Below are 19,002 nucleotides of genomic sequence, written 5' to 3'. Positions count from 1 at the left end.
CGTATTTCTATTATTCTTGTAATACTTATTATGAGGAAAATAGTTCTAAGTCTGTGGCAGAGCATGAATGTGCATAAAATATTTCGCACGGAAAAAACCATAGCCTTATCTCCAAATAAACGAAGTCAACAACTTTGAAAATGCAATCTTTATCAAAATACCTATCTATTTTTATTTATAGATTGTATACGATAATAAGTCTTACTATATTACTTGAATTATTATATAACAAAACCGTAAAATGTTTGATAAACAAATGGTAATAACTGATAAGATTTTGAAAAAGATAAAAATATTTAAGATCCGGGCGTATACGAACAGCTAGTCACTACATAGTATAAAACAAAGTCGCTTTCTCTGTCCCTATTTTCCTATGTATGCTTAAATCTTTAAAACTACGCAACGGATTTTGATGCGTTTTTTTTAAATAGAGTGATTCAAGAGGAAGGTTTTAGTATATAATTTATTATGTTTTAGAGTTTAGACAAAGCGGGCGAAGCCGCGGGCGGAAAGCTAGTTAGTCATAATTCTAACTTATATTATAACTGGGAAAGTTATCCTTTCGTCTGTCTGTCTCTTCTTCAACCACTAAACCGATTTGGAGGAAAATTGTTGAGAATGGACATAGGATAGTTTTTATCCGGGAAATCCCAAGGCCCGGGAACGAAAACTATTCGTAATTTCCTTTCATAACACGGACAAAGCCGCGGGTGGAAAGCTAGTATGATAAATGATAAAAAATAATATTATGTTAGATGGACGAAAAATAATAATACATTTAAATATTTTTATAATTTATTCTATACTAAATTGCAAGTCCAAAGTTTTATAAAAGAGATACATATTTCTTAAAAACTTCTAAATTGATAGATTCTTCTTTATTTGTATTTATTCTGTAGATATCAACATCGCCTTCTGTGTTGAGAAGAGCCTGTAAAAGAAAAGTTATGATTTTCGTGTATACCACGGTACGCGATTACACACACACACACATTTTTACACACGTAAGAAGTGAAACTACTTTATGACCTTATTTTTCAAAAAATAATTTACTATATGCAACTACAGAAATACGTCGAATCACGCGTGGTAGGGATAAGAAAAAGATGGCGCGTAACGGAAAAATGTTACGCGTAACGAAAAAATGTTACACTAATTTTTTTTCCAACCCCGATAAAGATGTTTCACTTCAATAACTTACCAAGTTCCTATCCCTCGCTGTACACACTACCGCTGTTCTTTCATACACTCTGTATGGATGTATGTCACTATGTGTCAACATCCACACATCCATCCGTCCGTTCGCCATCAAACTAGTGATGTAGAACGGATCCGTTTGCGACCATGCTAGTGATATAACTGACAGCTGCAAAAAAAACATTAAAAACATTAAATGTACACAATTTTTTATGTTTTTTGAACGAAGTTCCTTATCGCGCGTTTCGAAAGGGGGCTAAACGGAATTAAGACCAAAAGTTGTAACGACACTTTTTGCTATAGTTGTAAGCCGTGCGGCGTACGCGTGTTTCTGTGTCTGTCTCTTTCTCTCTCATGGAAAGCAAGCCTGTTATTTTAAACTAGCTGCGCTTCGCGGTTTTACCCGCGTGCCTCTGCTCCTGTAACCTGTTGGTCTTATCGTAATGTTATATAGCCTTCCTCGATAAATGGGCTATCTAACACCGAAATAATTTTTCAAATCGGACCAGTAGTTCCTGAGATTAGCGCGTTCAAACAAACAAACAAACAAACTTTTCAGCTTTATAATATTAGTATAGATTGTGAAATGTGTGATTTACTTTGAAAATCTACGATAACAATACTTACGTTTGTTTCTAAACCACTACTATCAACTTCAGATTTAGCTACAGTACCGACGAACCTTCCCTTGCTGTCCACATTATATTTTTCAGGCAATATTGACGGTGTTTTTCTATGAAAAAGAAGAAAAAATCGTGCGTTATATTGAAGTGAAACTTCATTATGCGCGTTGAGAGTAAAATTTCAAGGTCGCGTCATGGCAATACCGTCACGTTATGGAGTAACACGACGATTTTGGTATCTTTGAATGATGCCAAAGAAGTTTCACTTCTAATACGTAATGCCATGCCACGCGACGCGACATTTACTCTCAAAACGCTTACAGAAGTTTCACTTCAAAAAAAATTTCGATGACGTCACAGGTAGAATAAATCATTTCTACATAATAATATAAAATGTATATCTTACCGACTGTCCAATGTAAGAAGAACCCTCGAAGTTAATAATGAACATAGATGTATAGTTCCAGAATCAGTGGCCGCTAAAAAAAATGGTAGACCATTTGGAGATGCTTCTAGAAACGTTATTACAGATGCTTCGTCTGCAAGAAATTATAATAATATAATAATTTCTTATAACAATTACTTAATAGGTTCAAATTTTCGCGTAGTAGCTGCTAGTTAAAAAATGAAAAATATATTATTTTATGAGCGTCCTCTGCACAAGGTTACGTTGCTGAATGTTGATGAACTGTCAAATGTTACCTGTTAAAATGACTCTACTTAAATAATTTATTCGTTTATTTCGTTTCTAATCCTATTAATAAATACACACATACTTACTTGTAACGTTAAATCTGAAAACTTTCAATATTCCCGCCATTCTCTTGCAATTTAAAACTTCTCCACAATTCTTGGCTATTAAATAATTATCTATATTGTTTAAATTAATTATTTTCAATGCACTACAAACAACACCAGTTTCCCAATTAGAATCTTTTGCAATTACACTTTTAAATCTGGCAGCACTTTTAGGCCTGTCACTGTCAACTCTTCGCAAAGACAATTTTGGGCGGGAAATATTAGCTGTCAAATCTTTTTCATTTCGTTTATTCGTTAATCTTTTCTTAGCTATATTTAAATTAAATCCTGTTAAATTATCTGTTAAATTGTTCATTGGCACATAATGTTCAACTAAATCAATATATTGATACTTTTCTAAACGCATTTTTGACCAAAACGCCTTTCCAATGTCGTGAGTATTGTTTTTCTGCTTTTCTTGAACAATTGAATATAGCGTTAGTATTCCTCGTTTTTGTAATGAGCATACCTAAAATTATCACTATTTAGTTAGTCATTTCAAAACCTAAGAACTTCATTCTTTAATTACTTAATGTTTTTTTTAACCGAATGATTACGTTAAACATGTGTTACATATATTATTACTTGATAGTACCTACATTTCAACTTATAGTTACGGACTACGTTACCATAATCAAACTTTAATATTCATAAATACGAAAAGCTATCAAAATAATTCAAAAATAGTTATGCTACGAAGTTTTCTCACCTGGCCAATAACTTTATTACCATTTTCCATATCAACAGTGTTGCTAGCTGTAAATTCCAAACCTACAATTCTGTCTATTGGCTGCATTAGATTCATATTTGAAGCGCTGCTTGTGTAGGCACAAGATCTTTTAGGGACTGTCTGAAAAAAATTATGAACTTGTATTTCCATATATGTACCAATTTATATGAGTTTATCTCGAATGTATTTTATAACATTAATCATGTTTTTATACCTGAATTGTTTTAATACTTTGACGACCTAAATTTTCACTCGTATCTGTCACCCCCTTAGTAAACTCGTTATCAAAACAATTAGTTTCTTCTGATAGATCCCATAAATGAACTGTGCTGCAAAATACAATATTTTAAACTAACATTTTAGAAAAAAAATCTAATTTATTAGGTATAATTTTTAAAAAAGCTTACCCATCTCTTAAAGCTGCAACAAATATGCCATCTGTACTTCCCCTGTATTTACCTATCTCTATGTTATCTGCGGCTATTAATAATTTAATCGGTTCTAACATGGCAATACTGAGATCCCATAGACAAAGCACACTTTTATGTGTATCAGTTTTACTTTTTACATGTATCGTAAATATCAAATTACTTTTCGTCTCCGAAAACACAATTCCGATTATTTTCGTATCGTGCATAAAATTATTGTTATTCTTATAATTTTTCATCGATATAGATAAATAATCTTTACTAAACGGAAACTTGGATGTGCTCATCAAATTTGACATTTGAGTGTTGCCAGTGTTTGTGCTTAAAATATTACTTAGTCTACCTTCAACCTTCTTTAGAAACTTCCTTAAATTAATAACACTAAAATCTGTCTTTTTAATTTTTGATTCATATATGTCCAAAGGTAATGTTTCATCGCTTCCAGCACCATCTTTTTGTTCCAAATATGCTCGCAAATGATTCGTTCTGTAACTGTCATCTATTCCAGAGTTTAGCGGCTTAATGTCAAAGTTGATTAAACTCGTTACTTTTGTTAAAACATCATCATTGCTTTTTAGTAAGTTTTCTTTACTTTCTTTGGGTGTCACGCAAATAATTTCATTTGTAAAAGCAACTGGGTGCTGTGTCCATTTATTATTTAATTCTATATCTTCAGTTTGGACTTCTTGCAAGATACCATCATCAAAAGTTTGTACTGCGACTTGCGTATAATTAGCTTTTCCAAACGTGGCCATATACAAGTCGTACGGTATTGGCTTCATCTCGAAAAGAGTAAATGACATTTCATGCAGTGTTACCATGCTCAAAATATCTTTCGCTCGCTGTTTAAGTTTCTCAAATACCCGCCGCTTTTTTCTATTCTCTTTTGACTTCGTAAAATCGATAAATAATGGTCTGTAATATCAATAAATACAATTAATGTTATTTTTAATTTGTTTCATGCACACGTGTCAGCTAACTCCTTCTTATGAACTATATTATAGCTCTCTCATTAAAACACTATGGTGACATCGCTGACTACGTAGTACGTACCAAATACGTTAATATTGAGAAGTATACTACTTACCTCACTTGGCGACGATTTTGCAACGTCGCCAATTTGGACATTTCTAATAAACTGCTTATTTTATACACAACCGGCAACGTCGCTATGGTGTCTTAAAGTGATGCAGAGCTCAACCAAACTTACCTTTCCAGCACTTCCACGTGCACAGTCTTCATGCTTGACACAGCGCTTGAACTGGACATCTCCTGGAACCCCTCGTCTGTGAGGGACACCTTCTTGTCATTGGTGTCTTCGAGTATAAACTCCATGGGCTTCGTTTTGGTCGCTGAACGATCGCGGAGTTCGAAGGTTCCTGAAAAAACAGAATTTTAACTAGTTACCCAATAATTTAAAATTTAACAAAAAGGTCGCGTTCGTTTTAGTCAAGTTTTACAGATAAATAAGTGTAATCTTCTTATATATAAAAATGAATCGCAAAATGTGTTGGTAAGCGCATAACTCGAGAACGGGTGGACCGATTTCGATAATTCTTTTTTTATTATATTCCTTGAAGTACCAGGCTGGTTCTTATGTAGAGAAAACATAAATATGTACCACGGGCGAAGCCGGGGCGGACCGCTAGTATAAAATATAAACAAGGACAACAACACGCATCGTGTTTCAAATCTAAAAATTTATAAAATTTGTTCTTACCTGAATCCAGCATTTTCTCCTCTTTCGTATTCCCATCATCTTCAACATGATCTTTTGTATCCGATACCTCACTGGAGGCATCGTTATCTACCTTACTTGATGACGAACTGTGGTACGAGTCGAAATCTGACTCATAACTTTCAAAATCGTCTTCATAGCTGATGTCTTCTTCACTTGATTGTTTATCTTTTTGAGCCTGAAAAAAAAGTCGTTTGGCACTCGGAGACTGCCGCGGTAAAGCTATTGCATAGCATACAAAGTATCACCGCTTTGTCGGTCGGTGGGGGGTGTTAGGTTAGGTTATTGGTAATTAGGTTATTTCGTTACGGAACTTTTACTCAAGGCCCGCGATAGAAGCTATGCAATAGCTTAGCAATGTATGTAAGACCATACATAGTTTTGTTTTTATTATATACTAGCGGTCCGCCCCGGCTTCGCCCGTGGTACATATTTACGTTTTCTCTACATAAAAACCATCCTCGTACTTCAAGGAATATAATAGAAAAGAATTATCGAAATCGGTTCAGCCGTTCACACGTGATGCCATGACAACGCGAAACGGGTGCAGACCCGCCGCCTTTTTATAGCTCCCGCCGCGAAGCGCGTCGAACGCGGCAACTGATACACAAAAATAATCCTTATGGCTGCATGATTCTGTATTCACGCGCGATGACTTATAGCGTATTTCATGTATAACTTTGGTGTTTCTACACCGATTTACATGATTCTTTTACTATAACCTGCCCAGGAGTATGAAGAATAATTGTGCCAAATTTGGTTAAAATCCGTCGTGTAGTTTTTGTTTCTATAACGAATATACAGACAGACAGACAGACAGACAGAGAGACAGACAGACAAAAATTTTACTGATTGCATTTTTGGCATCAGTAGCGATCCCTTATCACCCCTTCATAGTTTTTTTTTAAATATATTTCATGTACAGAATTGGCCTCTCTACAGATTTATTATAAGTATAGATATCGAGCGACATTTGGAACAGGATGGCGGTTCTACAGGGGTCTTATAGTACGCAATGACAAAAAGAAATGATGGTCAGAACGCTGGTACAGCGGGGCCTAGTCACGTGGGCGTTAGTCGAACTCGTCGGATAAATAGCGAAAGTCAAACATCGACAAGTCGACAATTTTAGAATTTACCGATAGCCCATTAAAAAGATGTAGGCGGTAGTGTCATGCCATACTTTTCCTTGTGTCCTTTTAACTTGTGTGAATAAAAGAATGATTTTCTGGCTATAAAAAACTCTTTACCAAGGTGTAGTGTATGTCCTTCCCTATTATCGGCTCTTAGACGCACACGACCTCTCACTCCGACCGCCTGCAGCCAACTGAGCTGTGTGAGCGGTGTCACCGTTGCACGTGCGCAAGAGATGACATAATACTTCCCTCTCTTTCACTCACATACACTACATCCCTCCTTTATTTTAGAAATTTTTAATTTTTTCAATTTTATTAAATAAAATATTATGTTCTATTCGGGTATGTTATATGTATGCTTCTATTCTAGTCTATACCTAAGCACCAGTATCAGTCAATGACCTATTATACTAGTAGACGCGGCATACGCCAACATCATTGCACTAAAAAAACAGCGTAATTAATACATACCTATTTACTAACGCATTATCACCAATACAGTTGTTCTCTCTTTCACTCTCACGCACGAGACATAATACATGTCTCACTCATGTACTTCGTAATAACAGCTGCCGATTAAAATATAAAAAGAACGTCCAGCCACGACGCTGAATGGTGCGTGACTAAGTGAAACTCGGGCACTTAGCTGAGTTTTTTCTTGCCAAAATAGAGAGCGGGTAAAGTATCTAGCTTTTTTATATATCATAGGTATCAGTTAGTAAACACAGCTCAGGGACACGTCCGCTCCATACCAGCGATAGAGTAGAATGTGTCACCTGGCCTAGTAATATAATTCTATCTATATGCAACATCTCTCCTTTTCATTTTTTTTCTTTTTTTTTCCATTAAGTATATGTATATTCAAAATTATAATAATTTTTACAATATATGTATTCAAATCGATATTAATTAATAATTTTTTCAAACTCAAACCTTCATTCATCAACCATACCTCGTCCAGAAACGTTTAAAACGTTTCGTCAGTATAAGGACAAAATATGAATTTACCACTGGTTCGGAAAGCCGCCTCAACAGAGAAGAGCCGGCAAGAATATATAGGCATATAGTCGCTCCTTCAAAATCATAGAAATGTGACATCTTACATAGGTATTTATAATAACAATAATGACTATAATAACAATAATGAATTTATTTAAGTATACGACAATCTATCATGAATAAGTTGTATACTTATATTTAAGTTTATTAAGTCATTATTTATTCATTAACCAATGGGACGAAATCGTTTTCAGTAACTTAATGTTCCTTCTGTAACTTAACTATACTTTTGACTAACTGTACCTGTACTGTACCTGTACTGTACCTGTACTGTACCTGTTCTGTACCTGTACTGTACTTAACCTGTTTTATTTTTTCCTTACATGACTATTGCACTACCTTGTTGATATGTTTCACTCACTATTTATCATGACCTGCACTCCAGGTCATTTAGAAGAGGTGAATGCTGCTTCTTCTGACGCATAATTTAATTCACTTTACCTGCACCGGCATCTGCACCATCTAAGTAACCACTGTTTTCCCACATATTAAAATTATTAATAAACGATAGCTGCAAACCGAATTATTACCAAGTGAAATGCCTATAGACTGGGTACATACTTAAATGCTCGGTTATTATTTAATATCTATATTCTGTATATGTACTTCGTTACTAAAACAATATATGTTCCGATTTTAATTCAATATACCTAATAAAATCGGAATGTAATATAATATGTATATATCTGTACCCTAAATAATATTATAAATATTATACGGCAAAATTGTAACCAAACATTAATTGGTTCATTATTAATTATTCTTATTTAAGCAACAACAACTTATCATAATGATCCTTAGGCACAAGGAAGATTTGTTTATTTATTCGTTTGTCCGTCTCTCTTTCATATCGCAATAAAGCGATTTATGATATATTTTTGGGTGATAGTTTAGAGGCTAGAAAGTGGCAGCCTTTTTTATAGCGCATTAAATATATTTAATTCATACAGATACATAGTATTACAACGTTAAGGTTCATAATTATCAATTATTTAAATACCAACTTTTGGGTATAAACCACTCTGACAGAATTATAGTCTTAGTGGAGCTTGCTCTGCAACAGTACAATATCATACTATACTGTGTTCCATTGACTTCTATTGAACCGCTTTTAGCTTCACCTGTATGTTCGTATGACTGTATGCAACTGATTCTTTTCGATTCGCTTATGACCTACCCAAACCGTACAGATTTAACTTCAGTGACAATATTACAACAATTTATTGACAATACAATAATGAATATTTAGCAAAGCGTGATTAATAATGTATTACTTTTTTTATACTTCTTATTGTAACCTCAACACACACGCGGTGTTGTTCATTGTATGATTATTACATTAATAACACATAGGTATTTAAAATTCAATTAATGTAACGAACCTTAGGTTATTGACCGAATTTTAACTGAACAATGTTAACTGTAACAATCAGTAATACAAATTTAACTGTAACAATCAGTAATACAAATTTAAATGTAACAATCAATAAAAACTTTGTTTTCCTATAACTATATAAGTATTTGCATAAATTAAGTAATTAACTTGAATTTACAATATTCAATTTTGCATTTCGAAATCAATACCACTATACCACCTCAATATTGTAGAGATTAATACTTGGAATTTATATTCTGACTAAGGCACGAATGGTGACCTTTTCGCGATAATACATTTTTTTTTTGCTTTGACAAGAAATCTTTACCGTATTTCTTAATTGATAATCTTTTATTCAATCTAGTACGATATCCATTATTTTTTCGCAGCGGTGTTAATGCATTAGGTGCGATATTTAATGTTCAAAAGATGAGCTCTTAAAAGATGTATTACGTAAGTACCTACTTTATGAATATGAAATCAGACCAGTCTTACAAACCACCATTAAAACTTGGATTTTATATGAATTACTACGTTGTAAATCTTATTAAATTCTTAATAACTTTTTAAACTTGTAAATAAAATTAAGGTACGTAAAGCTGGCGATGAAAAATTAGCGAAATTAAAAAAAAACAACACCAGAATTTGTTGCTTATTTGTTGCTAATTAGTTGCTATAATGACGATTTTGTTGCTCAACCCGTTCGCTGAAAATCAGCAACAGTTCTAGCTTAACGTTAAGGTAGCGTGCAGAAATCGGAAAAAGGGATGGATCGTTCCAAAAATGCAGATGAATTTGTTGCTAATTTGTTGCTGCATAAAAACAGTGAAAATTTTAAATTTTTTTCATTGGCGCCAAAAATAACACTGGCCATGTCAACTTAATTGTCGATTTTCGGTAGTGAAACATAAAAAAAAATTTGTTGCTCCTCACATCGTTCACTGGCAAAGTGTACAGAGCCAGCAACAAAATAGAAACCGGAAGTAGAGTTAATTTTGAAACCGGTTTGCTAGAAAATCGTCCACGCCAGCTTAACTGTCGATTTTCGGTAGTGAAACATAAAAAAAAAATTTGTTGCTCCTCACATCGTTCACCGGCACAGTGTACAGAGCCAGCAACAAAATAGAAACCGGAAGTAGAGTTAATTTTGAAACCGGTTTGCTAGAAAATCGTCCACGCCAGCTTAACTGTCGATTTTCGGTAGTGAAACATAAAAAAAAAATTTGTTGCTCCTCACATCGTTCACCGGCACAGTGTACAGAGCCAGCAACAAAATAGAAACCGGAAGTAGAGTTAATTTTGAAACCGGTTTGCTAGAATATCGTCCACGCCAGCTTAACTGTCGATTTTCGGTAGTGAAACATAAAAAAAAAATTTGTTGCTCCTCACATCGTTCACCGGCACAGTGTACAGAGCCAGCAACAAAATAAAAACCGGAAGTAGAGTTAATTTTTAAACCGGTTTGCTAGAAAATCGTCCACGCCAGCTTAACTGTCGATTTTCGGTAGTGAAACATAAAAAAAAAATTTGTTGCTCCTTACATCGTTCACCGGCACAGTGTACAGAGCCAGTAACAAAATAGAAACCGGAAGTAGAGTTAATTTTGAAACCGGTTTGCTAGAAAATCGTCCACGCCAGCTTAACTGTCGATTTTCGGTAGTGAAACATAAAAAAAAATTTGTTGCTCCTCACATCGTTCACTGGCACAGTGTACAGAGCCAGCAACAAAATAGAAACCGGAGGTAGAGTTAATTTTGAAACCGGTTTGCTAGAAAATCGTCCACGCCAGCTTAACTGTCGATTTTCGGTAGTGAAACTTAAAAAAAAAATTTGTTGCTCCTCATATCGTTCACCGGCACAGTGTACAGAGCCAGCAACAAAATAGAAACCGGAAGTAGAGTTAATTTTGAAACCGGTTTGCTAGAAAATCGTCCACGCCAGCTTAACTGTCGATTTTCGGTAGTGAAACATAAAAAAAAAATTTGATGCTCCTCACATCGTTCACTGGCACAGTGTACAGAGCCAGCAACAAAATAGAAACCGGAAGCAGAGTTAATTTTGAAACCGGTTTGCTAGAAAATCGTCCACGCCAGCTTAACTGTCAATTTTCGGTAGTGAAACATAAAAAAAAATTTGTTGCTCCTCACATCGTTCACCGGCACAGTGTACAGAGCCAGCAACAAAATAGAAACCGGAAGTAGAGTTAATTTTGAAACCGGTTTGCTAGAAAATCGTCCACGCCAGCTTAACTGTCGATTTTCGGTAGTGAAACATAAAAAAAAATTTGTTGCTCCTCACATCGTTCACTGGCACAGTGTACAGAGCCAGCAACAAAATAGAAACCGGAGGTAGAGTTAATTTTGAAACCGGTTTGCTAGAAAATCGTCCATTTCTATTTTGTTGCTGGCTCTGTACACTGTGCCAGTGAACGATGTGAGGAGCAACAATTTTTTTTTTATGTTTCACTACCGAAAATCGACAGTTTAGCTGGCGTGGACGATTTTCTAGCAAACCGGTTTCAAAATTAACTCTACTTCCGGTTTCTATTTTGTTGTGGCTCTGTACACTGTGCCAGTGAACGATGTGAGGAGCAACAAATTTTTTTTTAAGTTTCACTACCGAAAATCGACAGTTAAGCTGGCGTGGACGATATTCTAGCAAACCGGTTTCAAAATTAACTCTACTTCCGGTTTCTATTTTGTTGCTGGCTCTGTACACTGTGCCGGTGAACGATGTGAGGAGCAACAAATTTTTTTTTATGTTTCACTACCGAAAATCGACAGTTAAGCTGGCTTGGACGATTTTCTAGCAAACCGGTTTCAAAATTAACTCTACTTCCGGTTTCTATTTTGTTGCTGGCTCTGTACACTGTGCCGGTGAACGATGTGAGGAGCAACAATTTTTTTTTTATGTTTCACTACCGAAAATCGACAGTTAAGCTGGCGTGGACGATTTTCTAGCAAACCGGTTTCAAAATTAACTCTACTTCCGGTTTCTATTTTGTTGCTGGCTCTGTACACTTTGCCAGTGAACGATGTGAGGAGCAACAAATTTTTTTTTATGTTTCACTACCGAAAATCGACAATTAAGTTGACATGGCCAGTGTTATTTTTGGCGCCAATGAAAAAAATTTAAAATTTTCACTGTTTTTATGCAGCAACAAATTAGCAACAAATTCATCTGCATTTTTGGAACGATCCATCCCTTTTTCCGATTTCTGCACGCTACCTTAACGTTAAGCTAGAACTGTTGCTGATTTTCAGCGAACGGGTTGAGCAACAAAATCGTCATTATAGCAACTAATTAGCAACAAATAAGCAACAAATTCTGGTGTTGTTTTTTTTTAATTTCGCTAATTTTTCATCGCCAGCTTTACGTACCTAAAATTATTAGTGTATTGACTTTTATAATACTATTCACGTTGATGTTTCTGTTGCTGATTTTCTCGTCTATTATAAAATTGGTGTTTTTTAATTAAAAACAGTCGTTATTAATATAGTAGATAATAACTAGATGCACATGGTGTATGATTTTACCATGGTTCTTACATATACCTTGCATATACCAATATTTGCGGTATGATGTGGTTATGATCCATTTTTTATTTTACATTAAATGTTGGTCTTGAAATTGACCTTTATTATCTATCTAAAAATTTTAAGTGTATATTTGACAGGTTGTTTGTCTCTATACACTATCTATCAAAGTAATCTACTATATAAAAATAAGTCGGGTTTTCCTTCCTGACGCTACAACTCCAGAACGCACGAACCGATTTCCACGGCTTTGCACTCGTTGGAAAGGTCTCGGGCTCCGTGAGGTTTATAACAAGGAAAAGGTGTCTCTGGTGCGAAACGGACTTCGCCAGGTTTGCTAGTATTTAACAATTAACGATTCATATTTTATGCCAACTGTCTATTGTCCAACTTTTGTCTTTCACGGTATATTATTGTATAAATTACGTAAAAGTCGTTTTCAACGTTCCAACATGTAATGATTAACAGTGTGTTATACCTAACCCCAAACCGGGGTGCTACATTTCCGCTGAGAGAGTGGTGTTATGCTACTGCTACGTTCCGTTTAGAAAGCTTCTACATACCCGCAACGTTCCCGCGCAGGGAATTGTCGCGTCCTTGCCACGTTCCGATAAGGAACCTCATACGCTGCTACATACCGCTTAAGACCCATCTTCAGTAGTACTACGACATTGCTACGATTGCCGCTGAGGAAATCCTTCTACGTCTTGCTTGCTTCGGCTCCTTAATTCCTGTTGAAGGAATTCAGCGACCAACCCTAAAGACACCCTACCGCCTAGTCTTCGCAACGAGACGCGCACTCCATCTTACGTCCACCTATATCAGTAAGAGCCCTACCGGAGGGTTTGGACCTAGGCACACCACGACCCTTATTGTTACTGATATTTGTATTTTATTTTATTAAATAACTAAATTAATTGCCGGCTGTATGGTGAGTATCTAGTTCTTATTATTATTTTTTTGTTTCCACCTCACCTACAACGCCACATAGTATATACAATAAAAATGAATAGCCAAATATGTTGCTAAGTGTAAAACTCAAACCTCGGCACGCAGCGTATCGGCTCGACCAATTCGGATAATATTCATGTTCCAATTCGTTTAACGAACCGATAAAAGGCGAAAGAGCATTACAACGTCTGCCAGGTGGGTAGTTTGAAATAATGAATATTGAGACTACTCTGTATGTCTCTCATTCCATTTATTTTTGTTTTCGAATATTCATTGTTTTATTACCTTACCCTGTTTATCATTATTATATTATCACTTAACCTGTCTAACTTTATAGTTGTCGGTTAAATGTGCAATACCTATCGCAGATATTTTAGGTATTGTTATCATTATGATTATTCTTTCGTTGTTTAACAAAATCTGCTATGAAATTATGAAAATATTAAGTCACTTTTAGATAAGCATAATAAAATCTACTGTTATTTTAGTATTTACTGTATGCTCTTAAAAATTGTATTATTCCATTTTTTATTTGGATATCAATACTAGCCGTAAGTAATTTCGAAGATACAATCTATCTTACGAACAATACTTCACTGTGAAATGGTGACGAACTATCACTTTTTTTTTTTAAGATCGCGTATTTAAGTGCATGAATTCGCAATATGGGCATCACCCAAAATATAAACATTTTATACGAGCATCACCCGTATCACATCACTACAGGCATCACCTGTATTGTAATTATATTACGACTACCAGGCATCATTTGGTATAAAATTACAAAGTACACACGGGCGTCACCCGATTTTTGTTTTTGCACTACCAGGCATCATCATCATCTGGTATAACATTACAAAATACACACGGGCGTCACCCGATTTTTTTTTTTACCACCAGGCATCATCTGGTATAACATTATAAAATACACACGGGCGTCACCCGATTTTTCTTGACCACCAGGCAATATCTGGTAACACAGTACAAATTACGTACACGGGCGTTACCCTTTTTAAAGTGAAACTTTTATTACATCGTCTCAAACTTTTTGGTCTGTGTAGCGCATGTCGCGTGACGGTCGGCTGCCGAGTAGGTATAAAGCAGTGTTCGGAACCGTTCGAACAGTTTCACTTTTACCGTGGTTTCATAAAACCACACAACATTTTTTTTTTTTTTGTCAGGCTTCATCTTGTAACATTATAGCTTAACAACAACAACTTTAGAAATCCCTTGTCGCGGTCCACCTCACCATCGAAACACATACATCAACTTACATGAACTTCCATAATGTTACTATATTAGCCTGTCCAGGAAACTTACGTTCCTTGCATGATAACCATTAATTAATTCTTTATGCAATAATGAATAATCTTAAATAATACTCATGCAACTTCACATCGAGTAATTAAATAAGATATAAGTGGGTATTTGGTATAATTATATTTTTGTAACCAGACAAATCTATTCTGAGCTGATAGGGAATCGAACCTTCTTAGCTCATTTAATCATGTTTAACCAATCCTTTAAGCAGGTTTTTACATATCAGTATCAATAAATTTATATGTAAACAAATGTCCCAAAATAATAATCTACAGCCTCGACTAAACAAAATATCACATTTAGTCTCGCATAACGCAGTTACAGTCCTATGCATGACTACGTGAGTACATATACTGGAAGACGCTAGCTGTATACCCGTACACTGTACAGTGTATTTATCAAACAGGCACCATACGCTCGAGCAATAAAGACAGCCCGCGTATGCATTGGTATCAGTGTAGTTATGTATACGAGAAACAATTGACAACACCTACTTTATCCTTCTGGCTACAATTATTTAAGAGGTTTTGCTAAATCTTTATGTAAACGAAACCTTCGTTTTCTACGGCGCGGAGGCCGGAGGCCTCTCGAAAGGCACGCACATGTTATTTATCTACTTTGTGCGGATATTTTTTTTTATGTAAGCGGCACAAAATATCATAATGAAAATAGGTATGTGTGTATATTATTATTAACTTTAATATTCCCTTCGATGTAACTCGACTGTGGATATAATTAGTTCAATAGTTATCACAGCACACCTATTTCCTCCCTTTTTTTTTGTTTTGTAATTTTTTTTTATTATCAAAAAAAATTACTTACATTTATTCCCGATTTACCTCGTCGCCAAAAATGTAGTGTATGTCCTTCCCTATTATCGGCTCTTAGACGCACACGACCTCTCACTCCGACCGCCTGCAGCCAACTGAGCTGTGTGAGCGGTGTCACCGTTGCACGTGCGCAAGAGATGACATAATACTTCCCTCTCTTTCACTCACATACACTACACAAGGTTAAAAATATATCGATTGATATAATAAAGAAAGAATAGAATAAAACTGAATAATAGATATTTTTACACATAATAAACCACTAAAGATATAAAGATAAACAAGGATATATGTATTATGTAATAAAAAGAAGCTTCTGATAATAAATTATTGGATGACACGCAAAATAATTATCTATATTATGTACCTATTATGTTATGTGCGATTTTCACAATGGGCAGCGTTGGGTGACTAGAGGCAATAACGATAGTGTAGACTGTGCAGAGGGTCTAAATGTCTATGATCGGCCGTCATTGTAGATGTTTATTCGCCGTAATGGCGGCAAACATCGACGATCATTTGTTCGGCCAACGCTGCCCATTGTGAAGAGGACCCATAAGGTTTACGAAATTGTAGTAGTATCGATGAGTCATTCTAATCTTAAGATCGTCCTCTTTTAAAATAACGCGATAACAAAACTGATAATCTATGTTATTGTCTACACTATTATCTATATTTAGCTCACAATAAATTTTCCATTTGTATAATAAATTTTCCATAATAGTTAAAAACCATTTCGATTCCTAACGAATTAAAAAAAAACATTTTTTTATTCTACACTAGGGAGTAGGGGAGCGCTGGGCCACGATATTGTCTAATGGTAAGCTGACATGTGGCCTAAGATGGAGCGCGCTATCCTAAAAGCGACCGTTACCAATAGAAAATTACAATGGTCTGAGGGTATTTTATTTTATTTACAGGCTAAGCTGGGACGAGTAACTAGTTCAGAATAAAACCTTAAGCATTTTTACTAATCAAAACTATTTCATGAATATAAACAAGACAGCATTGAAATGTAAAATTAAAAATTACTTTCATGATAAAATTATAGAAACAGTGGATCTCATACATTACCTGTGATTGCTCTCCATTCAGATCAACAAAAAACGCTTTCGGTTGAGCTTTCAGTTTCTGAGCCAAATTCAACATTTCAGCATTATTATCAACTGCATCAGGCGTCAATATCTTCACTTCACCTTCATCTAAAGTTCTAGTTTTAGTTCTTTGTCTTTCTTTACTTTCTGTTTCTTTTGCAACAACTTTAACCTTATTCGAAGACACTTTCGTACCTTCCAGTACTTTATTTCTAGATTCACGGTTATTTTTGGTATCTTCCAATTTTGTTTCAAATTCAGAAACAAGTTTTCTCTTAACAGCTGGAGAATTTACAGTAACATTCGTGAATGGCAAACTTTTCGACGAGCGCGGAGTTTTATTCGATCTGGCTGTATTTGGAACAGCCTTAGCCTTGACAGGTTCTGTTTTTTTCGCGCTTGTTTTTTTAATCTGTGTCAACGAGGGTGAAGCTTTTAATAGATTCTTCATTGGTGATACGCTGTTTTTTGTTGTAGGTTGTGTAGACTTCTTGGGTGCTTTCAGAGCACTGTTTTGTCTTGAATATATATCTGCTGTAGTGGATTGCTGAAGATATGGCCTCGGTGTAGATACACTGTACACGCTCTTTTTGAGTTTCTCGTTTTCTTTTTTCGATGGTATATCATCCTTTGATTTCTCTTTTGTTTTACTTTTAATATCGGACGATTTTCGGGAGGTGTGCATGTTTGGGCCTAAAAAACAGAGTTTTCGACTTTCGTCGATTATTTACGAAATAGAATAATTATAATTACAGGCCGTATTAAGCTAGGACTTATTACAAGGGTACCTACGTTGGGTACCTAACTAGATTAGCCTATCGTGACAAAGTCTATTTTTTTTTTGTCAGAACAAGAACTTGGTTAACGGTTAACCTGATTATGTTAAGTGTACACCACAATTATAATTTATAACACATTATGCACCGTAAACAATCCATTTTCGCATTTATACATATTACAAGTGTGTTCGTTTGTTACTCCTTCACGCAAAAACTGCTGAACAGATTTTCATGAAAGTAAAACTTAAGATAATTTTTAATGGGGGAATGGGAACTATGAGGGTTTTTCATTGAGTTCATGACTTTAGAAATTGTGGTGCATATTGCGTATGCTTAAATTTTCTCAATATTTGTGAAGAATTTAAATTTTTCACTTTATTACCTACTTAAATATTTTTATATAAGTAATATTATGTAATGGGAATCGCGTAAATGTATTTTAAATTTGCTATTACGTACCACGGAGTAAGTAGGTACACCCTTCACTACCAAAGAATTAGGGCGCATAATATTCAAATATTATGGGTAGTCAGGGTATGTTTAATAAATTAATACCTACTTTTTACGTTATGTATAATTACGGGTTAAATACTCTACGAATAATATAGGCTTTAGTGTTCAGGTTGATCGCATTCCATACCTATTCTAGATTACTGGATGAAATTGATGAATTTTATTCCGGTATTTTAATTTAAATTTCGTGCAAAGACCATAAACAAAAATAATTAACTTACTTCCAATATACCCTCAGATTGGTTCCACATTTACTGTGCACTAATAGCTTTTCGTAAAATAAAAACTTCAAGTCACATAAAACATGTTGCAATTTATATAATTCTTTGACATGCACAATATCCAAAGCATTTTTGTCACCATACCGTTGTTATGGCAACGCCTTGACCCAAATACAAGACGTGTTCAGTTCAAAAACCTTTTTCTCTTTTTTTTCATTTGCGAAAATCACAGCGAAAATCAAACGTACGAAAATAACTGAAAATTAACGCGTCCGTACTACTAGCACAGAACTGATCAAACACAATAAAAAATAATATTGTATAAAATATATCGATGCAGGAATTATTTTGAACATAATAATATAAACTTGATGAACGGCTTATTTTTATCATTTTTCCAAGTGCATTTAATATATTGTATCCAAAGAGCAACTTGCAACAAAACTGTGGTGCATTTACACATTCTTGCGAATAGCAAGGTGATGTGGTGATTAACGATGCGAATAACGAACAAGCATGATTGTATAAACAGTGTACTCGCTATTCGCCTTGATATTCGCGTATTCATATTCGGTTTTTGAACGTAATCAAAGGGAAGAAGAATATGCGAACTACATAGAGTATTTGTGTAAATTCACTTTTAGATTTTATGGTTCGCAACAGTAGTGATTATA

General features: G+C 34.9%; 1 protein-coding gene across 1 annotated transcript; it reads right to left on the bottom strand.

Moving 5' to 3' along the window:
* Positions 1 to 816: 816 nt before the first annotated feature.
* Positions 817 to 17,502, bottom strand: LOC149475841 (uncharacterized). Its single transcript, XM_089712776.1, has 11 exons — positions 16,796 to 17,502; positions 5,497 to 5,692; positions 4,987 to 5,155; positions 3,756 to 4,691; positions 3,563 to 3,677; positions 3,328 to 3,468; positions 2,601 to 3,087; positions 2,227 to 2,359; positions 1,825 to 1,930; positions 1,202 to 1,366; positions 817 to 931 (listed from the first exon to the last, which is right to left on the bottom strand). Exons 1-11 carry the CDS (start codon positions 17,498 to 17,500, stop codon positions 827 to 829), a joined length of 3,258 nt encoding a protein of 1,085 aa, XP_089568902.1. The 5' UTR covers positions 17,501 to 17,502; the 3' UTR covers positions 817 to 826.
* Between the last annotated feature and the right edge of the window lie 1,500 nt (positions 17,503 to 19,002).

This window comes from Colias philodice, chromosome 29 (assembly GCF_061535455.1).
Source record: "Colias philodice isolate Cphi_HAF_F1 chromosome 29, ilColPhil1 Martin Lab GWU primary, whole genome shotgun sequence".
NCBI lineage: Eukaryota > Metazoa > Arthropoda > Insecta > Lepidoptera > Pieridae > Colias > Colias philodice.
This window is presented reverse-complemented; position numbering and strand designations above follow the sequence as displayed.